This window comes from Spermophilus citellus, assembly GCF_964194105.1.
Source record: "Spermophilus citellus genome assembly, chromosome: 8".
Lineage (NCBI taxonomy): Eukaryota > Metazoa > Chordata > Mammalia > Rodentia > Sciuridae > Spermophilus > Spermophilus citellus.
The window spans coordinates 2,591,675-2,619,544 of NC_138189.1; the positions used below are offsets into that span (position 1 = coordinate 2,591,675).

The following is a 27,870-nucleotide window of genomic DNA, read 5'->3' on the forward strand; positions in this document are numbered from 1 at the left end:
TTACAAAGACATTATTCTCTTCAACTGATAATACAGAAAGACAAGACAGTTTTCTTTTTCCTTTTTTTTTTAAGAGAGAGAATTTTTTAATATTTATTTTTTAGTTTTCGGCAGACACAACATCTTTGTTTGTATGTGGTTCTGAGGATCGAACCCCGGGCCGCACGCATGCCAGGCGAGTGCGCTACCACTTGAGCCACATCCCCAGTCCCCTGCAGGAATTTATTATTGGGGGGGGGGGACTAACTGCCTTTGACTTCCCACTGAAGCCCGTGGGATCCTGGAGATGCGGCCATCGGCTCAAGGTGGCCAAGCTGTTGCCCTAGCTCTCTTCTTACCATCTCCCACAGGCTGCGGTGCTGGACTTGAGGCCCATGCCCTGTCGCAGTGTCACATCAGGGGGATTTATAGGAGTAGTTGCTTGGTGACCGTGCAGGAAGGTTGGGCTCAAGGCCTGCTTGGGCGGCTGCTCTCACCTTCAACAGCACTGGGGACTGGGGGCACCTGCACCTGCACCACAGCCCTCACCACAGCAGACAGTGGTCCTGTTCGTGGCAACTAGGTGACTGCTTGCTAGGCAGGTGCCCAGCCTCCTGTGTGTGTCTGCACCCTTGGGTGCTGGCCTGCACCCTTGCACCATGTCCAACCTGGGAGACCCCAAGGGCAAGGATGGATGCACTCAAGAATCTGTGCAGATTCCACACTATGGGGTCACTTGGTGAATGTGATCCCAGAACACCCGGGGATTAGTGGTTTGCTTTTTCCAAAATGTTAGTTTCTTACTCAGTTAAGCTTGCAAAGTGTCAGTATTTATTTATGAGTCATAGAAAGTTATTAGAGTTTGCCAAATCTCATGAAAATGAGGTGAGTTAAGATAGGGGTTCCCTTTGACCTCAGTATTGAGCCAGTCTGTGTTCATTGATTCCCAAACAGAGCACATCCTGCAGTCTGCACGGAGCCACGGCCAGCACACCCGAGGTGGCTGGGCTTGTGTCAAGGGGTGTGGACAGGAGCCCAGATAGAAGAGGGAGTGGTGGGTGCTGAGCTGCTGGCAGGCGGTATTGGGGGCTAGCTGGGAAGGGCCAAGGTTCTGTTGTGGAGGCTCCAGTGCCCTCCAGTAGCTGTGCCCATGAGCAGGGAGGTGGGTGCTTTTCAACAAGACACGTTGCTGGAATCGAAACGACTTTCGTTTGAGGAATGAAAGTTCCATTTGCCTTTGTAGGGTTTAGCTGGGCCTTCTGCAGCCCACTGGGCCAGCCCTCACTCATCTTCCCCTGCTTCCTGTCCAGGCCCCCAGCACCTCAGCTGGGCCTGTGCCTTGGCAGCCTCGAGCTCACCCTCCACAGGAGCTAGAGGGGCCTGTGATGAACACCAGTACTCCCTTGTTTAGGGTGACACCCCACTGCCAAGGTGCCTGGTGTCACCAATGCTTCTGCTCCTGGTGCATTGGCCCCTGAAGCCTGGTTGAAACCCTAGCCATGTACCACTTTCTCCTGCCACAGGGCCTTTGCGTGAGTGCACTTGGAATAGGAGGCTCTTGCTGGCTCCCCAAGGTTCCCTTCTGCCCCTCCTCAGTTCTCAGTGCAACCTTTATGGCCTAAGAGAAGCAGCTGGAGGGAAAGTGTTGGGGAACTCACACCGTGCAGAGTGCTTTAAACACAGTGTTGCATTTTGTAAGGGTCACCTCATTTGTCAGCACAAAACACTGAAAGGTAGGTGGTGCCCTCACCCCCCTTCTGTGTGGGGACCTGAGCTGCTGCAGGCCGTATGCCAGCAGTGTGTGAGTTCTGGTCCGACTTTGCTTTTGGGGTTCTGGTCACACCTCTTCCTGGGTTGGTGCTCATGGAGCCCAATAGAGACTGGACACCACTGACCCCTCATCCTTTGTGTGGTTTTCACAGATTTTATTTTTTTTTATAAAAAGTAGTGTGTGCCCACAGGTCAGGATTTCGACAGCAGTGTTCTCGTGGTGGGTGCCTCTGTGCGGTGCCGGCATTGGTTTTGTCCCTGGGTGTGGTATCCAGGCTGCCCTGGCTGTTCATGCCCTTGGATGCCTAGCAAGTACCTCTGGCTTACATGCCAGCTGGGGTGTGGGGACATGCTTCTGTGGGGCTTGGATCAGTGGCCCCGGGTGTCAGCTCATGCTCCCCAGCATGCAGGCCGGGCCTCTGTGCACAGCCTGGCTGAGCCTGCTCTTGGCCAGTCGGGTCTGTAATGGAATCCACCTTAACATACCATGATGAGGTCCAACCTGTGTCATGCATCCAGGAGCCTTTACCTGCTGCGTGGCTGGCTGCTCCCCTGTCTCTGCAGCTTCACACCCATCCTCAGTCCGAGCTGTGGCATTTCCATGTGCAGATTCAGATGCCGGCACTAGCACCTGGCTCGGGTCTTGTCTGAACAGACACTGTGCCTTCCCCCCAGCGCTCTTCCCAGCCGGTATTTCACACCGTTTCCAGGTTCTCCCCCTCTCTCTCTCCTTCATGTCTAAGTTGTTGGGCCACTTGGGTTGGCTTCAGTGCCTTGGAAGGACGGAATATAGCTTGAGTTCCTCAGATATGGCCTGTTTCCCACCCCTGCCCCCAAACATGGCCCTCCCACAGGTACTGTGTAGTAGTGGCACGTGGTAGTGGCAGGTGGAGCCGGCCTGCCACATGGCCTGCTTGCTTTGTGCCTCCGTCTTCCCACGTCTAGTCTTCCTCAGGGGTGGGCACGTGTGGCCTATCCTGTTCTGATACCGCATGTGCATTTGCTAGACAGGGGTCCAATGTAGAGGGCTAGCCCCTGCCAGGATCCCAGCCCCAGAGAAGAGTGGGGGTGTGCGAGTGAGTCTGAATTCGTATGTGTGCTGTGCCTGTGTGAACTGCAGAGCCTTCTGTGTCGGGGAGTCTGGGGTGTTGGGACCTTTTAAGCAAGGCAGAGAGGCCAGCACAGTAACAGCCCTGCAGTGCCCTCGGCTCCCAGCAGTGCTGGCTGCACTGATGGCACCACCCTGCCACAAAAGTGTCCCTTGTGGTGAGCCCTGTGTCTTCCAGATGAGCCGCCCACAGCTTGTGTGCCATGTCCTGGCCACAGGCTTTCCTTCCTGTCCTTAGGCACTCTGGTGGCTAATGCTACATGGATATTTATCTCAAAAATAGCATGGATGACATGGTGGTTAAAACATGAAATTGTGTGAGTTCTGGTCCTATTACATAAATTCTTTTGAGCCTTTTCTGCAGCAGTGTGAATTACGTGACTCCTCTTTGACTTTTCTTTTTTCTCATCTCACTGTTGGTTGAGCTCTGAGCATCTTCTGCCAGGCGTGGCCTGCGCTGCTGCACTCACTGCTCTGCAGACTCAGCTCTGGGGCTGGAGGTCAGACCCCTGGCTCTGCTCCTCACCAGAGGGTGTTTCTCTGAACTCTCCTCTCCACAGCAGGGCCTCCCTCAGGCCCTTCAGGCCCTGGGCTGAGTGCCCAGCGGGGTGGCAGGGGTGGCAGGCATGGCTGATGCCCTCCACTGTCTACAGATGGGCCATGCAGAGAGGCTGGGCCTCACCACTGCCCTTGCTTCCCAGATCTCCCGCCTCTCCTCCCACCTCTGGATGGTCCTTTCTGGTAAGAGCAGTTCAGTGGTTGACTTGGAGCTCAAGTCCATTACTACTCCCTGGGAATTCCTCTGGTGGCTTTGATTGCGTGGCCGGCCAGCCCGGATGGCCTACCCTGCATGGCAGGTCGAGGCCGTTGTCGTTCAGAACAGATGAAGAGCCACACGTGAAATGATGACATTTCGTTAGACTGTGAGAACGCTGTGCCAGGTGCCTGCATTAGTGGGCCTCTGCCAAACGTGCCTGGGCTCACCTGACAGGACAGCGCCCCATGGAATGCACCCTGCCTGTGCAGAGGGCACTTTCTCTGGCAGTGTGTGAGGTCCCTGGAGCTTCCGCGCACACAGGCCCACGTCCCTCCTCTTGAGCTTAGGTTGTGCACTTGGGGAGAGGACGTTGCCACACTGCTCCATCAGGTGGACAAGGGGATGGACAAGGGCTTTCTGGGCACCTTCCACTTGTGATCACCAGTCATTGAGACATCAAGTGACATGAAATTGAATATGCAGATCTGGGCATTGTGGAAACCCCAGGGTTTTCTACGAGTGCAGCATGCATACAAGTCCCAAGCTGCAGCTGTGTGCGTGGTGAGCATCTGCCAGTCAGGCTCTGCTGCAGGAGTCCCAGCGTGCTGGCCAGGACCTCACCTGGGGGACTTGGCCCTTGCCCCTCCACTGTGATTGCTCCATGGTGCCTCTGTCAGGTCCGACCTTGCCATGTGCCGAGAGCTGGGTGTGTGTGCATTGTGTTGTTTAAGCTATTGCTTCTCCCTCTCCCCCATGGTCGTGGTTTGTTATTGTGAGTGTGTATGAGGGTGCGTGTGCAGCCCGAGAGGCAGAGTGCATTCTGTGTCTAGTGTCCAGGTTGCAGATGCGGAGCATGTTGTTGACTGAACGAGTGTTGTAGAGAATAGAGCTGGGTGCAAGTGCTGTGGCCCCCTGGGTGGGGAGCACTTCTGGGCAGGAGCAGGGCAGGGGTGCAGGTGCACCTGTGCTGGTCTCGCAGAGTTGACGGGTGCTGACCTGAAGGACTGCGTCAGCAACAACAGCCTGAGCAGCAATGCCAGTCTCCCCAGTGTGCAGAGCTGCCGGCGCCTGCGCGAGAGGAGGGTCGCCAGCTGGGCTGTGTCGTTCGAGCGTCTGCTGCAGGACCCTGTTGGTGTTCGCTACTTCTCTGTGAGTAGGGGCATATGGACTCCTTGCTGAGGCTGCTTGGGTGGGACCTACCACCCAGGGCTTGGCCAGTTGCCTCAGATCCCAGAGAGCATGTCACCCTGTAGGTCCTGAATGGCCCCCTGCATGCGTCTCCTCAACCTAGCCCAGGGTGGGCTGGACACAGGGAGTTGGCCCAGCCTGCCTTCCTGCCCTGCCCTCTGTCCCGAGGCCCTCAGGGTCTGGGGTCTCCCCTCCCTGTCTGAGACATCTATAGCAATGGGCGTTGGGGGCTTCTCCGAGTGCGTGGAAGCCAGGTGCGTGCGGCTAGGTGCAGTTATGAAGACACCTGTACTCCCCAGAAGGTCACTGTGGACCAGAGCCACTGTCCTTAGTCCTGAGAGCTCCCCAGTTTCTTCTTGAGGGCCTCGGGTCAGTAGCGAGAGACCCTGCAGCTTGCTCAAGGGCAGAAGGCAAAGCAAGAGGACACTGGGAGAGGCCAGACCAGCCCTGAGGGGGACATCCGGGTGGGTCTGCTCACCTCTGCTGTTTTTCTTAGGATTTCCTAAGGAAGGAATTCAGTGAAGAGAACATTTTATTCTGGCAGGCCTGTGAATACTTCAACCATGTTCCTGCACATGACAAGAAGGAGGTGGGTCTGCAGGCCAGGGCCTCACAAGGGTGGCTCCAAGGGCTAGCTCGGGCCTGGCCCGAGCTGCTGAGGAGGAATGTTTTCACAAGAGCTGAAGAAAGCCACTTCTTTTTCTGAATGAGATTTTAAGTATGTGTGATTTTTAATTTGCCTAAACACGGTTTGCACAAATGCCTTGAGCTGCAAGCTCTGCCACAGACTTTGTGCACCCCACATGTTGCAAAGGGACGTGGTTTAAAAGGGAACTTGAAGGGACACTTGGGACAGTGCCCTGGCACCCTTTTCTATGTGGCTGAGGATTGCCCTCACTCGGGGGCCTTGTGTCTGCTCCTGACACTCTCCTGTTCCCACTGTGCCAGGGTATCCTGGATGACTCCCACTTGCCATCCTTGGGGTGAGGGTCCCTCCCAGGGGAGCTGCTGAATCTTGGCACCCTGAGCACAGCCACTCGAAGCTTACAGGGAATGTGTTCTGTGGTTCTCACTGGCCTGCCTTTATTCACTGCCTCAGGCAGAAATACTGGTTGGGGCCCATGAGCATGGGTCTTGGTCCCAGGGCTCCTGTGGCCTCAGGAGTGCTGCAGGGAAATGGTGGGAGGCCTGGGGAGCGCCGTGCTCCTGCTCAGGCTCTGTGCCATCTCAGCTTTCCCACAGGGCCCGGGAGATTTTCAGTAAATTCCTGTGCAGCAAAGCCACCACCCCTGTCAACATCGACAGCCAGGCCCAGCTAGCCGACGACATTCTCAACGCACCTCACCCAGACATGTTCAAGGAGCAGCAGCTCCAGGTGATGTCGCGGGGCCCTGTCCAGGGATCCCAGCCAGAATCCCAGCCAGGCCAGAGGCAGGAGCTGCAGCTCTCGCCAGGGAGCTGCTGACAGGCCTGGGTATGGGTGGGTAGCTTTGACCCCAGGGGAATTCAGGTGAAAGTGGCTGGTTTCGTTTGGGCTAAAGTATGAAGCTTGCACCGCAGAGGCCTGGCGCTTATGCCTAGGCGTGTGTGCGTGCACAGGGAATCACATGCTCCGGGCTGATGCATCCAGACACCCCTTGACTGAGGGCAGGGTCGAGGCCTGGTGAACCCATGTGGGTGAAAACCACCAGTGCACCCCACCTACCCAACATCTGTGCTCGGCCACCTGGTACACCATGGATTCTTGGTGTCAGCCTGTGTTGGTGGGGGCAGAGTGGGTGCTGCAGCTTGCTGCTGCCACCCAGTGTTCAAGAGAGGACCACACTGCAGGCACTCAACCAGGGGCGGATCCAGACTGGAAGTAGGCAGCTTGAGCCCACCTTACTGGAACACAGCTCACCTGGCATCATCACGAAGGCAAAGCGTCACCAGCCAGGGGCTGTCTGTTGACCTTGGTTTAATTTGGGGAGAGTATGTGATAAGACCCAGGGCTACCCAGCTGTATGCTCTGCTGCCCCTGCCGGAGGCTGTGCTGTGGGTTCGCCAGAGTGACATCCTGACTAGAAGGAAGCAGGTCTTCTCCAGGCAGCTCTCCCTCTGTGGGATCCCCAGCTGCTGGCTTCACATGGCTTGTTTCAGAGGGAGGAAGGAAAAGCTGTCTTGTGAAGAGAAAGAGTGAGCTCTGCAGGAGAATCAGCCTGGATACCCTCGGGCCTGCCGGGTTGGGCTAAGATGCTATCCTTCCTGAACAGGGCCAGGTGGTGGGTGCAAACCCATGGCCACCTGGGACCTGGTCAGGGACGAGTATTCAGTTCCTTCTTTAACTGTGTGGCATTGCATTTGCTCCCAGATTTTCAACCTGATGAAGTTTGATAGCTACACTCGCTTTCTGAAATCCCAGCTGTATCAAGAGTGCATCCTGGCTGAGGTGGAAGGCCGCGCCCTCCCAGACTCACAGCAGGTTCCCAGCAGCCCTGCCTCTAAGCACAGCATCAGCTCCGACCACTCCAGCGTGTCCACTCCAAAAAAGGTGCTGGGGCCAGCCTCAAGCCACGGGCGCATACCTGTGAGGGGCTGTTGCATAGGTAGTGGGAGTGAGGCTGTGCCTGCCTGTCCCTTCACCAGCTGGAGACGAGGTGATGCTGGCCCCAGGGCCGAGTCACGTGCTGCGATGGTGCAAGGACTGCCCCTTGACCTGCAGAGATGTAGATGTCTCCACAGAGTCCTTAGGCTTACAGCTCAGGCTTCAGCCCCTTTTGCACTTCATGTAATATTAAAATAACTTCGCATTGTTTAACTGAAGTTTCCATTTGCTGACAGTTAAGTGGGAAGTCAAAATCAGGAAGATCCCTGAATGAAGACGTGGGGGATGAGGACAGTGAGAAGAAACGGAAAGGGGCCTTTTTCTCTTGGTCAAGGAATAGGAGCACTGGGCGGTCCCAGAAGAGGAAGGAGCATGGGGACCATGCCAACGGTGTGTGCACGTCCAGAGGGCCTGCAGCTGCTGTCCCGGGGATGCAGCCCTTGTGCCCCACAGTGAGAGGCCAGGGTGGGGGTGCATGCCTGGGAAGGGGCCAGACAGGGAAGCAGGCTAGCTCCGGAACTTCCCAACTTCTGTGTCCCTCTCCTGCTGCTTCTTGCTATCAAAGTGAGAGGTGTTTGTTAGAAAATTTGGGAAAGATCATCAAGTAAGAAGAGAAGACAAGTGTGCCATCGTTTGTCCACCCAGGGGCAGTTGGCTCTCTGCCCAGGTCTCTTTTAGGCTTGTGTTCCCAGGTGAGCATGCGCCTTCTCCGTATGTTAGAGATGTGAGGCTATTTAGGTGTCTGAAGCATGTCCCAGGCATGGCTCTTGGTTATTGTAGACCTTATAAAAGCTTGCCCGTTCCAGATGCTTTTACCTTTGACTTTTCTGATACTGATGAGAGTCCTGTGCTGACTGGAGGGTGAAAGGCAGGCTCATTAGTGCTCAGCCGCCTCAGAAGCCCAGGCTGCTGCTGGTTGCGGGCTACGCTGTGTCCCTAGCGCCGTGGGCCGGCAGGCTGGGAGCATACATGCTGCAGGCAGAGAGAGGTAGAACCGTTGGTTCCGGGCACTGAGGAGGCCGAGGGAGCTGGGAGGACTCTCTTCCCTGGAGGTTTTAGAGAAACATCATTTTTTCAGGGATGAGGATCCGGCCTGAAGGAATGGGGCTGACACTAAGCATTTGGTCCCTTAGTTTAAACTGGGCAGTAAACACTACAAGTGACCCCAAGAACAAGACAGGGTGCCCAAGGGAGACAAGCAGGAGGCCCCGACCTCCACAGCTGTGCCAAGCGGCTGGTGCACTCGCTGCCTCTTCCCTCAGAGCAGCTGCTGGAGCTACCCTCACTCCTGTCCTTTGGGAGACCCTAGCAGGTGGGGGCCTGGCCAGCCCCAAGCTCCTGGTCATGCTGGCAGGTGGTCTTTTCAAAGCAAAGGCAGTGAGACCTCAGCAAGGGGCCACCTGTGGGACGGATGCTGTCATTAGGAGGGGCTGGGGCTCCCGAGTTCCTGGGAGATGGGGACTGTGGGCCCCATATAGTGCATTACACACCTGGTAAGGCCCATAGAACCATCTGGAAAGGTCTTTTAAAATCCCGATGGCTGGTACTCCCCAGAGTTCAGACGATCCAGTTCAGCCTCAACAGGGCCTGGACAGAGCCTGGAAGTCCACTTTGGGGTGGGCCAATGGCTAGGAGGTCACTGGGACCTGCTGTTTTACTGATCTCTAGCCCTGACCACCCCCAGCCTGACTCAGGAGTAGGCCCAGGTTTTATTTTTTTTTTTTTTTAAAGAGAGAGTGAGAGAGGGGAGAGAGAGGGGGGGGGAATTTTTAATATTTATTTTTTAGTTCTCGGCGGACACAACATCTTTGTTGGTATGTGGTGCTGAGGATCGAACCCGGGCCGCACGCATGCCAGGCGAGCGCACTACCGCTTGAGCCACATCCCCAGCCCTAGGCCCAGGTTTTAGAAGTCCTCTCTGTCCAGTTATCTGGTGCACAGGTTAGCCTAAGAGATCGTCAGTGCTGTTAGCCACGGTCCATTCTTGGCTCTGTAGGACTTTGCAGAAGATGTGGACTGATCACTGATAAGAAGTGGCCATCAGCCTGCTATCTTCTTTTGTCCATGGGAGTTTTATGTAGGCCCAGGAATGGCCCTTTGAGAGCTGCCTATCTCTGCATGTGACTGAAGACACACAGCCTGCCATGACTGGGGTGTGAGCTTGGAGCACACAGGGCGGTGCAGGGCACAGGGCGCAGGGGTAATCCTGCACAGCTGGGGGGCTATCTCAGCCCAGGCTTTCGCCTCTGTGAGCAGGAAGTGCTGGTGTCCCTTTCTGTCCTGTCACCTGTTCAGCCCATGGGCAGCAGGTGGAGGTGGGGTTTCTGTGTGTAGTGAGGAGGACACACCTGTAGCTTTGGGCTCATCTGAGTCTGTTTCCCTCATCAAGATTCCCCTCATGCCAATGGAGGCCTGTGCCGCCGTGAGTCCCAGGGCTCTGTGTCGTCATCAGGGAGCCTGGACCTGGTGAGTTACCACCTCCCCTTGCCTCAGGGACACAGGCTGTACCCACCAGCTGATGGATGAAGTGTGTCTCATGAAAAGCCTAGGGATCACCTCACAAGCTGGGCACATGGCAGCAAAGAGCAGCTCTCCCAACCCCGGGTTCCTGGGTTCTGGAGGCAGCGTGGAAGACAATTTGGTAGATGGGGAGGGGTGCTTCTGAAGGACTAAAACCCTTTGTTCTAACTTAGTTCACATATGTTGAACCCCCACGTGGAGCAAACAAGCTGCTTTGAACCCAGGTGCCCTGCCGCCATCCTGTTAACTCCAGCATGCCTGTCTGTGCCGCTGCCTGCAGGGTCTCCAGTGCTTCTGCTCCCCCAGCCCACCCAGGGAGCCAGGCACAGCCGGTGACCCCCACTCTAGCTGTCTCTCACTCTCTGCTGCTGTGCTCCTTCTGGCCCCGGGTTCCAGTGTGGAAGGTGCTGGTTGCATGGGTTAGGATCTGCTAGCTTCTGTCTGACAAGAATTTTGGGAAACCTTATTGGTTGCCGCATCCTGCCATTCAAAATTGTCAAGTGGAATTAATTAATGTAGACTGTCATTTCTTCTTCAGTTACACTAAGTACCATTTAAGGGGTTTCCAGCCCTTAGTTAACTGTTGCTGCCACCTGGATAGTTCAGAACAAGAATCGTTTGTTACTGTGCTGTCTGTGGGTCAGTTGGGTGGTCCTGCTGACTAGGTTTGCCTCATACGAGTCTCTGGTCCCCTGGCCTGGTGGCTGGTGTCCTCATTCTGACCCTTGGCTGGCCATGGGACTCTATGCTCACCATCATCCAGCAGCCAGCCCAGTCTTACTCCTGTGCTACTCCCTTATCAACACTGTGGGGTCTCAGGGACCAAGCGTGAGCCGAGCAGAGCGGCCTCTGGAGGCCTCGACTGGCATTGGTACTGCCAGCCCCATCTGCCAGCCCAGGATCTGGGGTGGCCACGCTCCTCCTGGAAACAGCTGAATGGATATAGGGAAGGGCACTGTTCAGAAATGGTCCCAACTGGCCCATTTTCTGAAATAGTGCCTTGGTGAAAGGGACTCTGAGGCCTTGAGGCAGAGCTGGTGATGATGAAGTGGCATCAGGCCAGCAGAAGGACGCCTGCGGGGCACTGCTGATGCAGAGGGTCTGAGAGACCTGGGAGGGCCAGTGCCGTGCTCAGGTGGCCTGTCCTCATTGCTTTGGTACCATGAGCTGCCATGTGGCTGTCTGCTTCCTGGTCAGGATGAGATGTGGCCAGTGACCCTAGCTATGTGGGGCTCTGTGTCCGCACAGGACAGTCTTGCTTAGATTGGCAGCCTGTAAAGTGCATTGCCCATGTTCTGAGAGGTGGGTTCCCTTCCTTCCCAGTGATCAGAAAACCCAGTAACAGTGGGGTTGATCTTGGGGATTGCATGTGTCAGAATTTCATGTGGGACAGACAGCTTGTTGGGTCCCTAAGCCAGGCTGGGATCAGCTCCAGGAGGTTCCACTTGCACCTGTGACTGACTTGCCTGTTCCCTGCCCCATAGGCAGAGACCAGCAGGACCTCTGCACCTGAGAGAGACAAGGCTACCAAGCACTGTCGTGTCCACCTCCCGGATGGGACATCCTGTGCTGTGGCCGTCAAGGCAGGGTTCTCCATCAAAGAGGTCCTCGCTGGACTCTGTGAGCGACATGGCATCAACGGGGCTGCTGTGGACCTCTTCCTGGTGGGCGGGGACAAGGTACAGGCCATGTGAACCTGCCAATGGGCTCCTCTACGTGCGTTTGGCTGTCTGGTTTCTCTGTGTTGGGTGGGCTTGCTGGGAGTGGCTGCATGTGACACGGGGCTGGCACCTGGAGAGAGACAGCCTTCTCTGTGCAGGGCTATTTCGAAGCTGCCCTTTCGTTCTGCTGTGTGCTCCCCTCTAACTGTGGTCTCTTTGTTCCAAGCCGCTGGTGCTGCATCAGGACAGCAGCATCTTAGCCTCGAGGGACCTGCGCCTAGAAAAGCGTACTTTGTTTCGGTAAGAGAATGATGCATGTGCCATTTGGAGAGTCCTCTGGTTTTCAGGACTTTCCCCGCATTGCCAGCCGTGCTGCTGGCCTGGGCTCTCCCCCAGTGGATGTGCGATTGTCCTGTGACAGGCCATGAGGACCGGCAGGTGCTGACGATGGCGGGTGGGATGCAGGTGTCCTGCAGATGGGCTGCTGTGGCCCTAAGACGGCAGAGGGCAAGGGAGGCAGGCACTCTCTGCCTGGTGGGTGTGTGAGGTGGCCAGACTGCACCGCAAGCTCTGGATGTCTGTGCAGGACGAGTTCTGTGACCCCTGCTCAGCCCAGCTCCACAAACCAGAAAGAACTGGGCTCCTGCATGGAGGAAGGTGCTTGCAGCAGGCTGGGCCAGTGGCTGGGCCTGCCACAGTGTCATGGTTCTGCACTGGTGCTCCCGAGGTCTCCCAGCAGACACGGGTGTGAGTGCTTTATGAGTGTTTTCATGCTCCCTCCCCAGGCTGGATCTCGTTCCAATTAACCGGTCGGTGGGACTCAAGGCCAAGCCCACCAAGCCTGTCACAGAGGTGCTGCGGCCAGTGGTGGCCAAGTATGGCCTGGACCTCGGCAGCCTGCTGGTGAGGCTGGTGAGTGTGGCCTGCTGTGGCCTCCGGGGCTTGCTCCTTGGGGATGAGGGCAGAGCAGCATGTCTCGCCTCAGCACTGTCTTCCCTGGTCAGGGGACCATGCCCTGTGCTGCTCTCACTGAGTGGAGATGCCTGTTGTTTACTTGTGCCGTGGTCATTTTGGAAATGTCTATTATTTGTCCTGTGGTCTTGCTCCCGGAAACCATAATGAGAGGGACACGCACACAACCATGTGCAGATTTGCCAGAAAGCAGAGCCCTCCCACCCCACCCAGCTGCTAGGCCAGCCCTCTGCTAGGCCTCAGCGCACTGTCCCAGTTCCCGACTGCCCCTTACAGACAGGAAAAGGTCCACCCACCCCATTGTCGTGTGAACGAGGTTAGGGAGAGGAACTCTGGGCAGCAGGATAGCAGTGCCCCTTCCCCAGCCCACACCAGTCCCGTCCCCATGGGCACTTACTGGCCAGCAGCGGAGTCAGTGGTCTGGCTGTGCGGTGCTGTGTTGGCTGAGTGCTGTGGTGTGGAATCTGCCTCTGTCTTTCAGGCAGTCAGTACAGGGCAGGCTACAGCTGGAGCTTGGGGGCCACAGGGCACTGGCCGGCCCCTCCCGAGCCCATAGTCAGCCCCAACATGCATTTGATACTCTCCATGCTCTCCTGACCGAGGGGAGTTGAAAGTGCCGAACTTTAAGCTCAAGTGTTCTTTTTTAAGCAGGGGTTTTGGTGAAGGAAAAGAGCTCTGGCCAGAGACAAGAGTTGGGGTCTATGGAGTCGGAGCTGCTCCTGTGGTTGCTCGTTGCTCTCTGCTTTGCAGTGAGCACATGCTGCTTTCGGCACCCCTCAGGACAGTGTGTGGGACGGGCAGAGTGGTTCTAGTCACATGGAGGCTGTGAGTCGGATTGAGACCTAGGCCAACTGAGATCAATAGCCGGGAGTGTTTTTTGAGTACTGGCAAACCTTCCAGCTGCGGAAGGAGGTGTTCCAGCATGCGCCAGAGGTCTCCAGTCTCCCCTCTAGTGACTGGTGGGCAGAGCCACATGCCAGCTCCTCGGGGACTGCACTTCCATTTTCACCCTGGCAGACAGCCCTGACCCCAGGGCCAGCTGGCGTGAGAGGCTGTCAAGAAGCAACTATCTGGGTCAGAAGCAACTATCCCAGAAGCTCCGATCTGAGTAAATTATTCAATGCACCATCTCTGCCTTTAGAATGGAGAGAAGGAGCCCCTGGACCTTGGCGCCCCCATATCGAGTCTGGATGGACAGAGAGTTGTCCTGGAGGAAAAGGACCCTTCCCGAGGAAAAGGTGAGCACAGGCAGCAAATCACCAGCCTGCTGGGCCCAGCCCACCGCCCAGCTGCTGAGCAGCTGTGGTCTCTTAATGCTACCCCCGATGGTGTGCACTGGGGCTGAGGACCTCCTGAGGGCCTGCGGACCTCCTGGGGGCCTGTTGACCCCAACATGGCAGAGGACCCTTAATGCAGTATTTCTCATACGGAGACTGGTTCAGCCCCACGTGGAGCAGGAGCAGGACCAGCAGGAGGAGGCCCAGTTGCCTGGGATGCAGTTTCTCAGCTATAGGAAGGGGTGGCAGTCCCTGCCCCCCATGCTCATGTGTCAGAGCACTATAGCTAGAAAGTACTAGAAGGTGCTCTCTTCCTGGGAGGCCTTAGTCACTCCAAAACAGGAATGCCGAGGGCCATGCAACCTGGTCTGGGCCTCTTGGTCCTTCACCTAGTGCCCTGATCGGGGCCTGTCCCTCTGGCCCTATACAGCAGGGGCTGAGGCTGGCTCTCCTGGCTTGTCCTACTGTGGTGGCCCATATGTGCCATGAGGCAGGTGTTCACAGAGCTCTCCCCATTGGCACCTCAGTGCCAAAGGCCTCTCTCTCTCAGACACCTCAGGAGTCTGCACCCCTTTGGAGAACTGAGGAGTCCTCAAGGAAAGCTACTTAGTCCAGGAGGGCAAGGCCTGCTTTGTAGCTGCTGCAGGCAGAGGAGTGGCCCAAAGGACTGTCCAAATGCAGGGACAGCAGGGAGCCTGTCTCCTGAGGAACTTTCTAGAAACTACGGATGCTCATCTGTGTGGAGCAGTTTGCTTTATACACAGCTATTTCAGGCAACTGGCTGTGCCTTCCTCTCTGGGGCTTGGGCCTAGGTGACTCCCACAAGGCTGCATCTGAGGTGGGTCACATGGGGCCTGGTGCAGGGCACTTGTCCCTGTCCCACTCCCACTTCCTTGCCCTGAGCTCTAGAGAGTGTCATGTCCCTGCCCCAGCCCTGGAGCCAGGTGGGCTGAGTGCTATGTGCAGCCCCCGTAGGACAGCCACCAGCCTTGCCTGGCAGGTTCTGCACCTCCCCCCAGGGCTAGGCACTGTGGGGCCTGTGGCATCTGCACAGCCGAGCCTCTGGGGAGTCGTGTGCTCATGAGGCTAAGCAGGGAGCAGGAGAGCAGTGTTCCAGGGGCACTGGGGCCATGCCCAGTGTCACCGTCTGCCCACCACTCCTGCGTTAAGAGTGTTCATGCCAAATGGCATACAAAATGAGGTTTCAACACTACTCTTCCTGAAGTCCCCTGTTAAATTTGCAGAGAAGCCATGCGGTGCCCTCACCCAGCAGCAGTGGGAGGTGGTGGGTCTCTGGCTTTAGCTACTGGTTAGATGAGGGGTATGAGTGCCTTCTGGCCTCTGCAGCTTTGGTGTGGAGGGTGCAGCCCAACACTCACCTCTTACCTTCAGCTTATTCTGCAGATAAGCAGAAAGGTGTGCCCAGCCGAACGAGCACGGCAGTGAACTCCAGCCCCAGAAACCACGCGGCTATGGTAATTCCCCACACGCTCGGCCCTGCAGCCCCCACCCCTCTCAGAGGGGCAGCTCTTAGCTCCCACCCCACTGCCACCGCACCTGGCCCCTCCTCTCCCCAACGAGCCCCCTTGTCACCCATTAACCTGGTGGAGGCTCTGTGCGCAGGGTTGGCACCACACCTGGGGGTCTCCTCCTGGCCCTGCCGGGCCTGGCTCCGCCCCTGTGAACAGCAGGCTGGGTTTCCCCTCCTGTGGGGGGTGGCTGGGCCTCACTGCTTCTCGTTCTGTGACCTGCCCTTGCCCTTGGTCTTCGGTGGTGTGTGCAGCTCCGCCCCAGCGCACTGCGTCCCTCCGAGCCTTTGCCTTATGACTGGTGAATGATGTGTTGTCATGTGTTGGAATGTGAGTAGAACTTTGACTTTCCTTCTAATGCAGGGAGAGGAAAGAACACTAGGCAAGTCTAATTCTATTAAAATAAAAGGAGAAAATGGAAAAAATGCTAGGGATCCCCGGCTTTCAAAGAGAGAAGAATCTATTGCAAAGATTGGGAAAAAAAAATATCAGAAAATTAATTTGGACGAAGCAGAGGGTATGTGTACTTTTTAAAACTTGCACGTGTTTTAGTAAATGCACTACCAGTTTCTAGTACAGTCACCAAGCCCACTCTGCCCTGTCCACAGCTGGCGACTGCAGACCTGTTACACTGAGGCTTGTGCTATAGTTTTGTTGAAACCCCAGTTTTCAGGCTGAGAGCTAGGCCTCCCATGGAGTCAGGGGGCCCTGCTGTGCCCAGCAGCACCGACTGCGCTGCAGCCTGCTCCCCCACAGCCTGACCCCTGACATGAACCAGGGCCCTATCTCGGGTGGTGGAAAATTTGGCATCAGGGGGCCATGTCACTGAGGGTCACCAGGCAGAACTGGATGCCAGTGAAAGGGAGGTGGGGGTGCCAGTTGGGAGGGCCATGGGCTTGCTGACCTCTGTTGGCCAGTGGAGGCCCTGAAGAAGGCAGCCCACCCCACCCTGGGCCTCCAGGAGAGGTGCAGGCGACCCCTGAAGACAGACTGGGAGATGAGAGCCCTGGTGGACCTTGTTTTTATTCCCAAAGCTCCTAACAAAGGGAATCACGGACAGCGGACCAGTACTGCTGTTGGGACCTGAATCGTAGTCCAGGGAGTCCTTGCTAGTCAGCTGGCTCGTCCCAACTTGCTGTGAGTCCAACCTCACAGTAAGAAAGCAAAAACAGGACTCCTTCGGCCTCTGTGGCCACCAGGCAGAAGACACACACCCTTTGAACGTGTGCATTTCTGAGAATTATGGAAATGTGGAATTTTAAAAGATGTCTTAAGGTTTACAAATGCAGAGTATAATTTAAATACTAGAGAAAGCTCAGTTCAGAAATCCTGTTTTTAAAAGGTGAACTTGAGTTACAATGAAAATCCAGCCAGACAAAGAAGGGTCTGTGGACCCAGTGACTAAGCCAGGACTTCCACAGAGGCAGGGCAGGTGCAAGGCCCAGGGCACCCGTCTGCCCCGAGCCAGCTTTGGGCAGGACAGGGAGGCTTATAGTGCCTTCTCTCCCATGGCTTAGAAGCACTACCCTCTGCCCAGAGGTGGTGACCCTGAGTGGCAGGCGATTTGAGGGCCATCCATCCCAGCCACCCCACTGGCTGTCCCACTCTTGGTCCGGGGGTTCAGCTGTAGCTGGGGCCTCTTGCTCTGTTGTGCCTTCGTCTGGCCATCACTTCTACCTTGTCCTCAAAAAGGAGCTGGGTGCAGGTGTCAAAGGGCCCTGGATGTTAGCCAGAGACCCACAGCCAGGGCAGCACTGGCTGCCCCTCCTCCACCACATACGCAGGAAGCGCAGGCTCTGTGTACTCAGGCCCGGTGGACAGCTTGGTCCTCAGGGTACGGAGCTGCCTCCACATCCTGAGAAGGGCTCTGCTGCCAGCCGGGCCTTGGCCTCAGTCCTGCGAGGAGGCAGCACTGTGCGCTGGCCTGCCTCGGCCTGCAGCGCCCTTGCGGGTGTGCTGTGCTGTGGCATGCTTCCGGGGAATCTCTCTAAAGAGGGCCAATGTGGATTTTCTTCCAATAGAGTTTTTTGAGCTCATTTCCAAAGCTCAGAGCAACCGAGCAGATGACCAGCGTGGGCTGCTGAGGAAGGAAGACCTGGTGTTGCCTGAGTTCCTTCGTTTGCCTACTGGTTCTGCAGAGCTCGCCCTCTCCACCTCAGCCCCGGCCAAAGGCTTTAGCAAGAGACCCGTGGCGGGCTGTGGCCAGGAGCGAGCAGTCCAGCCTTCCGGGAGCTGGGAGCCAGCCCAGGACTGCAGCGACAGCCCAGCCACCAGCCCTGGCTCTGCCCAGAGCCCCAGCTCCACCCATAGCCCTGGCTCCGCCCACAGCCCCCCTGGGGTCCCTGGGACTACTGCACCTGGACAGAATACTCCTGGAGAGCCCTTCTGTGCCCCCCAGGGGCAGGAGGGCACTACGCAGATCTGGAGGAGGCAGTCAAGGGACGTAGAGGCTGGGGACATCCAGACCGTGGAGGATGAGCATGTGGCTGACCTGACCCTAATGGGGGAGGGGGACATCAGCAGCCCCAACAGCACACTGCTGCCTCCATCCCCTAGTCCCCAGGACACACCCGGACCTCCAAGACCAGGTACCTCCAGGTTCTGACCCCTGCACCCTGGTGCCATCCTGCTTGCTCCCCCCCATGGTTCACTCGAGTGTTCAATAAAAGGGAACAGCCGTGGTACGCGGCCCTCATTTAATGAGATGCTCCGTGGGGCGGCCCTCTCCTCATGGTTTTGCCTTCTGAAAGGAGACACTGGGGCAGCAGTCGAGGTCTGCACTTGACAGGGTGGTCACCGAAGGGTACACAGTCCCTCTGCTCTGCAAAGGTGCCATGGGAGCAGCAACCCAGGTTCAGTGACACCCAGAGCAGGGCTGGGACTTCTGTTAGTAAAATCTGCAGAGCTGGCATTTTTAGTGTTTCAGTTTCAAGATTAAAAAAAAAAAAAAAGTATTGACCTTGAGCCAGAGAGCAAAGGCCCTGTGGCTCACAGGAAGACCAGGGCTCTGATAAGCTCTCAGTGGGCAGGCCGGACACCCACCAGTCCCCTGAGCCAGTTGGCGCAGGCGCCCTGCTTCATAGCGTTGGCCACCCTCCCTCAGCCGGCTGTGCCTCAAGGGAGGCGTGGGCTGGAGTGTGGAGGTGAGCAGCTCGGCCTGCTGGCAGGACGCCCCACAGCTGCCAGGACCAGGCTGGAGCCAGCAGGGGGTGTGGGGCCAGGCCTGGATGTGGTGACATGTGCTCACACCCAACGCCTCGATTGTGGCCTGTCCTCTGGGTTCCTGCGCCCCAGGCTGGATACCCAGGATCAGGTCTGCCAACTCCATGGGCGCCCAGGGCAGTCTTCATGCGTGTCCCTTCTCCACACAGCCGGGTGCTCAGGAGGGCCGCACGCTGTGGGCTGGGCTTCACGACGCCTCGGGCGCCAGCTGTCCTTCTGCTCTTCTGTCTGTCTGCAGTCCACCTGTGTCTCCTCTTCCAGGAGCAATAAACTCGAGGTCTCTTGTCTGGTCTGGCTTACAATTCCTTTCTTCTTTATTTGAAAATGTGCTTCCACTTTAGAAAACTGCAGAGGTAGTTTAATCTAGGGAAAGTATTACACATTTTGAGACATTAGTGGATTTGCCTTAGCAGACTAGCTTTAAGAAGATATCATTCACTGAACAAAATTCCTGAGCACCTCACATGTGCCTGCGAACACAGCCTGGTGACGGGTGGGAGTGGGCTTGAAAGTGAGGAGGAGCCTGGTGGGCAGTGTTCCTCTGCCAGAGAGCCCCGTCTCCACCTCTGCCTCTTGCCCTCCTTGCCTGGGGGATGGAGAGGCTGAAGTTGTCCAGTTTGTTCCTGAAGCCAGAAGCCAGACCCACCCCCAACTGAATGTGGAACCTCTGCCCTCCTCTCACACCTTAGCCCCTGGCCTGGCTGCTGGGCTGCCTCTGCGCAGAACCAGAGCACGTGGTTTTCCCACTACACAGGGCCGTTGGCCTGGGCACGATGCAGCATGGTGCCTGGCCAGACGGCTGCTGCTGGCTTATCCCTGGCATTTCATGGCAGAGGGCAATGGGGGTACAGTCGTGTAGAGGGTGAGTCCCTAGCACCCCGGGAGAGAGGAACCCAGGGTGATCCTCTGGCTCTGTCCTGGACATGGCAACAGCAGGAGAGGATGTGTGGGACTTTGGCCACTGTACAGAGGTCTGTAGCTCCCACCAGCCTGTCCGAGGGTTGCTGGACAGTTGTAGGCATTGATGGCCTGCCTAGTCTTCCTGGAGGCAATGACCCTGGTCTGCAGGGCCTAGGGGTGCTGGGGCTAGACTCCTCTGTGGGAGAATGCCCTGCACAGAAGCCTGTCCCTGTGGTGAAGGAAGCCCAGTGTCCTCAGCCTCCCGATGGGGCGTTCCTCGCTAATTGTGCCAGGTCAGTGGGGGAGGTTGCAGAAAGGCCAAAGAAAGTGCCAGGGACAGCAGGGGACACGTATGATTTGCCGGGGAAAGCTTACAAGAGACCAGTGACTGCTCCAGGAGTTCAGTGGGGCCGGCTGACAGCACCGTGTCCCTCACAGAGCTTCACCAGGCAGCCTCCTCTCCCTCCCTGTTGTTGGTAGCTGGCTGGACAAGTGGCATGTGCCCTCTCCACATGCCCTCAGCCCCACGCCCGGCCTCACTCGGGGAGGGAGGTGCAGAAGCAGTGACGTCATAGCATGCGCCTGGCAGTGTGCGCGTCTAACCAGCACCCCAGGAGCGGCTGGGCATGTGAGACATCGCTCTCTGTGTGGCACTCCTTTGCCCTAGTTCCCGTACACAGAGAAAGCCATGTCCTTCAAGATGACATGTGTCCTGCCCTTATTTTCCTTAACTTGACTAGGTTTGGAGAATGGAAAGGGGCCTGCAGGGACGTGGTGTTGTGCTGTCTTCTCAGGGACAATGCAGGCACCTTACTCACGAGCAGCATGAGTCCGCTAGCCGCTCTGACTCCATTGCTCAGGTCTAGAGGTCCAGGCTCCACCGGGTGCCCTCACTGATTCTAACTGCTGTGACTCCTCTCAATGACGTGGTGGCCACGATGGACATTCAGGGAGGGAAATACAATGTGGCAGTGTGGCCACGTCCTCAGGACTCCCACCTGACCCTGTCACCAGGGGCAGGCCACCTGCATGAAGACAGGCTTCACTTCCCTGCAGGCGTGTTGTCTTCCAAATAACCCAGGCCCCCTCCTTGCCCCAGGCTCTGGAGCAGATGTCAAGTGGAAGCCGGGTCGGAGCCCAGCTTGGCACTCCAGGGTACTTGGGCTGGCGTGTGTGCACATGGTGTGTCTGCAGAGCATGTGTGTGTGTGTGTGTGTGTGTGCGCGCGCGCGCGTGCACACGCACGTGCACACACCTGTGTGGTGGGTGTGTGTGCCTGGGTGAGTCCCTGTGGCTTTGCGAATTTTTATGTCCTGACACAGGAAACTCCAAATTACCCGAGTCACCTCACTGTGGGGAAAAGCCAGGAGTGTCCCTTGCTTAGAGGCCCGGCCTTGATCAGCCGTCTTGGGTCCTGCGTGGAAGAGCTTTGTTGAGGCATTCACGAGGGCGTGTGGGCCAGGAGCACAGGGCCGCAGGCCAAGTGCTAGGCAAATCTCAGAAGGCTGCCTTGCTCTTGGTGTTCACGTTGGCTTCTGTGGCACTGTGGCATTTGTGTTGCCTGCGCCCCACTCCAGCCCCACGACCTTCCCATCAGTGTCTGCCTGGTTTCCAGCAAATGCCCCGGGGCTGCTGGGTTGTGTGGCCCAGCTTTTCTGGGCTTATGACCCAAGGCACTTTGACCCAGCGAGGTGCAGGTCTGTGGTGGTGGAGGCTGAGTCAGACCCACTGAGGCACCTCTTTCCCGGAGCCCACCCCACTCCCAGGTTCAACCTCCTTGGGGTCTGGCCCCTCATGGCCACCACCCCACCTGCCCTTCTCTCCCAGCACCTCGGGCCCCAGCAGAGCCCCAGGTCATGTCTCTGAGATCCTGTGGCTAAGCTCCCCACCAGGACTCTCCACGTGTGTACTCACCCCCCAGCAGGGACTAAGGCCTAAGATCAAGGTTCAGGGGTCATGCCCTCACCCTGGGGCTGGAGGTGTGGCCGGGTCCCTCTTTGCCCTCCCCTTGCCTCTGCCTGGACACCTCCCTGGCCCAGCTGCAGCTTCAGGCTGACTGAGGCCTGCGTGAGATGGGCCTGCCTGGCTTCAGCTCTGTCCGGAACTTCTGAGGGAGGCCCTGTCCAGCCACTGTCCCCAGGCATTGTGTCTCAAGAGAGGCTGGTGGCCCCTGACAGCCACAACACAGCTCAGACCTCACCCCCCCAAGCTGCCACTGGTCTTCAGTGGAAGAGGTGGCCATCTACCAGACTGCCAAAGCACTTCCTGTACCTGAACTCTGCCCAGTGGCTGCTACAGGACTCTGGGCCCAGGGTCTGCTGGCCCTTCCTCCCTCTATTCTCATGAGCTTCTTCAGCCATGGCCAGGCCTCCTGCCCATTCCAGGGGCTTCCCCATTGATTCTTAGGGCTGACCAACTGGCCCATCCACTGTCCCCAACCCCTGGCCTGGGTTGTGACAACCTGGTCCCTAGCTGCTCCCACCACAGCTCCTCCACCTGCCCTTCAGACGTCCAGGATGATCCCAAAGGGAAAGACCCAAATCTGTGAGAGGCCCACAAAGCCACCTGTCCCACTCCATGTGCTCTCCAGAATAAGCTCTTCTCAACCCTGAAACCTGCCCTCCCCCTCCCCCATTGGCTCCTGTCTGTAGCCCCTCCCCGGTGTGGGTTTGCTGGGTGCCCCCTCAGCTACCCCCACGCCCTGTCCACCACACCCTCTAGCTGCAAGCTCACGTGCAGCTGTGGATCTGCCCTGCAAGTTTGCTGAGTGAGCAGCTCTAACCCAGCCCACTGTCACTGTCACCATCCTGGGCTGGGCCTCTGTGGAGGCATGCAGACAGCTTGGAAGTCCTGAGCCAGAGTAGGGATTTAGTGGCCACTCTCTCCCATGGGGACTGCAGGATCTGGCAGGCCTCAGTGGATGGGTTGCCATGGGAGGGACCAGGAGGGCCAAGGGACAGATGGTAGGGTCCCTAGCCTCTGGCTCCCTCTGCTGGCCCTTCCTCCCTCTATTCTCATGAGCTTCTTCAGCCATGCCCAGGCCTCCTGTCCCTTTCTAGCTGATGGGAACACCTGGGACAGGAGGTGACAGGACTAGTCTGTGCAGATGATTAGGAGCATGGTGGCAGAGTTGGTGGCAGTGTCTGGGGGAAGGGAGAGTCCCCTGGGGCAGTGGGATGGACAGCAGAGTGGGACCCCTGGGAGAACCTGGCGGGTGGAGGGCTCAGCCTGCACCCCAAGCCTGCCTGGCCCTGCTGTCTGCTGCCCGAGAGGGCCCAGCTGTGGGCCAGGAGCACTGGGCTGGGGAGGGGTACTTGAGCTCTGCCAGCCCAGGTACAGCCCAGAGCCACAGGCAGCCCACGTGCAGGTGTGCTTGGGCAAGTGAAGAGGGTGCCCTAAGGGTGTGGGAGGGCGCATCTAGGCTCCTGGGGCAGCTGAGTGGCAGCCACAGGCTGGGTCAGCTCAGGGCAGGGAGACATGGAGGTGGCCTGCAGGCAGGAGGAGAGGTCCTGTGGGCAGTGTCTGGGGGAAGGGAGAGTCCCCTGGGGCAGTGGGATGGGCAGCAGAGCTGCCTTGCTCTGGGCTTTGGGAGTGTGGGGCAGAGGTTCTGAAGGGATTGGCACCAGGAGGCAAGGCCACTTTGGACGTAGCCAGCTGCCAGTGGCCCCTCAAGCCCCACGGGGTCCTGTTGTACCTGCCTGGGAGCACTAAGGAGCCCAGTAGCCAGCAGGCCCTGGCACCGGCTGGTGGCTGAGTCAGGCAGGGGCTGCTACTACTTAGGTGGGCAAGCTATGGCTGCCCCTCCTTGTGCGCACTTCCTCTGTCCTGCAGGAGCTCCCGTCCTTGCCGACAGGTGTCCTCCCATCCTAGCACAAGGACTGCCCTGGGGTGGAGGGCCTGTCTTCCAGGTGGGCATGAAGGGGAGAGCTGGCCTCCTGCTTTGTGTGGGGACCAGGCTCTCTCAGAGCCCAGCAGTGCTCTAGGCAAATGCCATGCCCATCCTGACCCTATAACCTGGCATTTAGATCCATGGGCTCCTGGGAGCAAGCAGGGGACAGGTGGGGCAAGGCTGGATCCCAGCTGGCCCTAATGGAGTGTTTATGGAGCTGGCTGGGAGAAGCTTCTGGTCTCTGCCATGCCTCCCTTGGGAGCAGCTGGTGCTGGCACATGTGGAGGCCAGGACAAGGCTCTTCTGCTGCCTCCACTTGTCTGAGAGGACTGGTTGGGCACCTTCAGAGGGACACCACGCCCTCTGCCCACAGGCCAGGACTTGCTCTGCGAGGCCATGTGGAAGTTTCTTCAGAAAGCTTGGGGCTGAGGGAGAGGTGGGGTGCAGGGGTGTGGAGCAACCTGCCAGTACAGACCCTGGAACTGGGGAGGGCTCCCAAGGGCTCACCTGTGGGCAGGAGCCTCCCCCCTTAGATGAGGAGAGGGTCGCTGGGACTTCCTGGGCCCCACCCCATGCAGCGCCCCCCTGCCCACCTTCTAGGGTGCTCAGTGCAGGGAGCTGATGCCAATCTCAAACTGAGTCACACTCCATGAACACCATGTCCACTTGCCTGGGGACCCACCCTGGAATGATCACATCTCCATCCTTGAGGGACAGCCAGATGCCAAAGAGTAGCCCCAGGGTGAGGTGGCTGGCAGGAGGTGGGCCTGCCTGCCTCAGGGGCTAGGAGCTTCAGGGGCAGTGTTGGGCAGCCAGGGCCTGCGGGGGTTGGGGTAGGAGCCAGACTGGGACCCACTTTGCTGAGCAGCCTGAAAGAGGGGCCTCAGCACGGAAGGAATGATCATGTGGCACAGGGCAGGGTCGGGGGATGGGTAGGCGGCTGGAGGCACTGGGAATGGTCGAGGCCACTCAGGACCAGAGGCGTCTGTGGCAGTGCAGCTGGCCCAAGGCAGCCAGGCCAGTCGACACCCAGATGGCCTGTGAGCTGCCTCGAGAGTTCCTGCCCTGCGCTGTAAGGCCCATGGGTGGAGATGGTCCTGGCCTCCCCACCCTGAGAGCAAGCCCTAAGGACAGGCCCCAGGTGGGAGTAGACAGCTAAGGCAAGGTGACAGGGACCTCAGTAGGTGGCTTGGCCCTGTCCTGAGCTGCAGAGGGGTGAGGGAGGCTGGCGGGTGTGAGTTTGGGAGGTGTGATCGGGCAGGCAAGGCAGTTCGGGGGCTTCTCGTGGACACAACTTTCCCACTCTGCTGCAAGAGGTTGATTAGACCCAGGGCGCAGCCACCTCTGTGTCATCCGGAGCCCTTTCTGCCACAGCAGCCCACACTAGTGTTTTCACCTCTCCCCCTTACAGCCCTGGTGGCAGGCAGTGTGGCATCAAGGACACCGCAAGAATGAGGTGGCGCCATGGAAGGTGCCCAAGGCAGAGCAAACCATGGCCACCCAGCAACATGGGCAGGGTGCAGGGGTGCAGACTGCAGGAAAGGGCCCCACGTGGCCTGGCACAGACGAGGGTGGGGTACAGATGTTGGAAAGTCCTGAGACAGACGGGAGGCCATGGCAAGGACTGCCCAGGGTCCCAGCAGCACTGGGGCCTCACTCCAGACCAGCCTCACGGTCACGGCTTCTTGGCCGGCTGCTCCACACCGTGCTGTCTGCAAGGGCACCAACCTCACTGTCAGCAGGACCTGTGGGCGTCGTGGCTGGGGACAGAGTGCCGGCAGGTGGCACCTGCAGACCAACCTGGCACTGAGGATAGTTAGCTCCTGCCCCTGGCCCAGAGGCCCATGATTGGAGATCCCCTGCCCCTGGGGTGGCTCTGGGGGGATCTGTGTCTGTGCAGGGCCATCGGGCAAGTCCTGAAAGCCTAGGGCTGGTCCAGGCAGGTGACAGCCTCTCTCCTCCCTGTGACAGGAGGCAGGGCCCGTGGCAGCCGAGGCCTCCCGGTCAACAGGACCATCGATGTGGACCTCGTCACTGGTGTGGCGGCCAGGCTAGACGGTGACGTGCTGGGGGCGAGGGTTGGTGGGCCCCTGATGTCAGGACGCCCTGGCCTGAGCCCCATCCCAGGTGAGCCGGCCAAGCCCCCAGCTAGCACACACCGGGCCACCTATGTCTGAAGCTGCCCCTGGTCCCGTGCAAGCTACCCTGCCCTGACCTCCACACACGTGGACACCACCTGGCCCAGGACCTCTCAGGGGTACCTGGAGCGTGTGCCCCTCAGCCACTACACCCTCAGGAGCCAAATGGGGAGAAGGCGGGACCACCTTGTCGCCGGGCCTGGCCTCAGACACCTCCCACCAGCCCAGTGCTGCCCTCTGCCTCAGATTCTTCCCAATAAAGCATTTTGAAGACCTGCCATGTGTCGGCTTCATACTGAGTGCTGGGGACAGAGGTGCTGAGCTTGGGGAGCCCTCGTTCCTGTGGGACTCCAGAAGCATACGCAGGAGATATCTAGGAGGTGACAGAGGGCCCCAGAAGACAGTGCCTGGCAGTGAGGAGCAGAAGGCCCTCCTGCCCTCTGATGTGCAGAGAACAGAGGTCACTAGGGCTCCAGGTGGAGCCTGTGACACTGAGGGGCAGCCTTGCCACATCAAGTTCCCTGCCCTCTGCGTGCCCCACTGCCCAACCCAGGGTCTTTCGTGTCTGTCCCTCCCTCCCCTCTTTAGGGTGACCGCTGGTGGAGCCAGGGCTCTTGTGGGAGCTGTGCTCTGCTGACCACTGAGGTCCCTTTCTTGGCACTGCCCCCACCATGGCACAGCAGGGACCCTGTAGCTGCAGGCCAGTCTCATGTCCTTAGCTGCACTTGGAGGGTGCCCAGAGAGGGCTGTGGTGAGCCAGCTGAGCTGACGCCTGCCTGCAGAGGAAGCTGGACAGTGCCGGGCAAGTGGGGAGGCCAAGGCTGCAGAGAGTCTGGTTGGAATCGAGACCCTGTGTGGCAGGAGCCCAGGAGGAGGGAGGGCCAGCCACAGGGAGGAGTCAGCAAATCCTAGAGGCGCAGTCCAAGGCCCATCCTGCACACCATGCCAGAGCTGGGCGATCGTACCGGTGCCTGAGAGCTCCCAGCAAGGCCTCTTGAGTGGTTCTGGGTGTTTCCAGGGAGTGGCTCCCAGTGGACAGCACTCTGGGCAGGGGTCCAGGAGAGGCATCAGAATAGAAGGTGAGAGCCTGGCACTTGCTGTCCCCCATCCACTGTGCCAGGCTGGGTCTCACCAGTGTTCATTCTTCCTTCTGCACAGATGGGAAAATGGAGGCTCAGAGAGCGTGGGGCTTGGGGTGGACCATGAGACAACTTCAGCGCCAGGCCAACCCCAGGTCCAAGGGGGAGTCTGCCTTCCTGCCACCCTTCTGCCAGCGGAATCTCTGACCTGTGGGGAGCTGCAGGCACCTTGCTGGCTGCTCAGAAATTGCAGAAGAGGTTCCAGAGGCAGCTCTGCCCGCAGCCCTTAGTCACGCGCTTGTGGGGCAGGCCCCCTCCGCCTTGTCCCGGGACCCCTGGTGCCTGGCCCAGGCCTGAAGGGCTGTGCTGGGCCCAGAGACACCCAGAGACAGCCATGCAAGCAGCCCAGGGGCTGGAGGAAGTGCCCACCCTGTCCAGGAGGGGGCAGGAGAGACCTGTGCTGGGGTCACTGTTTGCAATACTCAGCAGGGTGTATGACCCACCCTCCGTCCCTCTTTTGTGGTGTGGGGAGAGGGTGCAGGTCCCTCGGGCTGTGTGTGGCTGGCCACGGCCCTGGACCTCAAAGCTCATGAAGAGTTCACCAACAGGAGAGGCCAGCCCCCCGCAGTTTGGGCCCAGCGCTGGCCAGGGAGTCCCACAGCGCCACCTGCCTGTCTGGGGAATGCTTCTTGAAGGGACCTTAATCCAAGGTCCCAGGACAGTGTAGGGCCCAGGACCAGTACAGGATGAGGCTGGTGGGGCAGCCAGCCCCTAGGCAAAGGCAGGGGAGTTGGTGGCAGGATGGAGGTGGGGACAGAGCTCCCTCTCCAGTGCCGGCACATGGGAGGTAGCCAGGGTTAATCATTCCCGCATGGCCTTGACCCCACCTGGGCTGACCGATTCGCTCCCGCCTCCCGCTGCCCCTCTCGCCAACTCAGGAGGAGCCATGGGGCGCTGGGCCTGGGTCCCCAGCCCCTGCCCCCCGCCTGGGCTGTGTGCCTTCCTGCTGCTGCTGCTGCTGCTGCTGCCTCGGGGGACCCAGCCCCAGGCCAGAGGGGTGAGCGCCGCTGCTCCCAGGCAGTGTGGCCAAGGGCTCCCTGTGCGCACCGCAGGCTCCTGGGCTTCAGCCAGAGGGACGGCTCCCCGGGCGGGGGAATGGGCTGGGGCCCAGGTGAGGGGGGGGTGAGAGTCGGCCTTCAGGGCTGAGGTGGAGCTGGAATAGCCTGGGGCACTGGGTCCCTGAGCTTGCTGTGCTGTTCCTGGAGCTGGGGGTCCCTGTGTGGCCTGGCCTGGGCCC

The 27,870-nt window shown here is 58.5% G+C and overlaps 1 protein-coding gene across 1 annotated transcript in view; it reads left to right on the top strand.

Annotated features, from left to right (window-relative positions):
- HGFAC (HGF activator) overlaps positions 1–27,870 on the top strand; it is a 116,522-nt gene that overhangs the window by 81,910 nt on the left and 6,742 nt on the right. The window contains exons 5-6 of the mRNA XM_081303144.1: positions 25,328–25,483; positions 27,512–27,630. Coding sequence (XP_081159270.1) covers positions 25,328–25,483; positions 27,512–27,630 — 275 coding nt within the window. The remainder of the gene's footprint in view (positions 1–25,327; positions 25,484–27,511; positions 27,631–27,870) is intronic.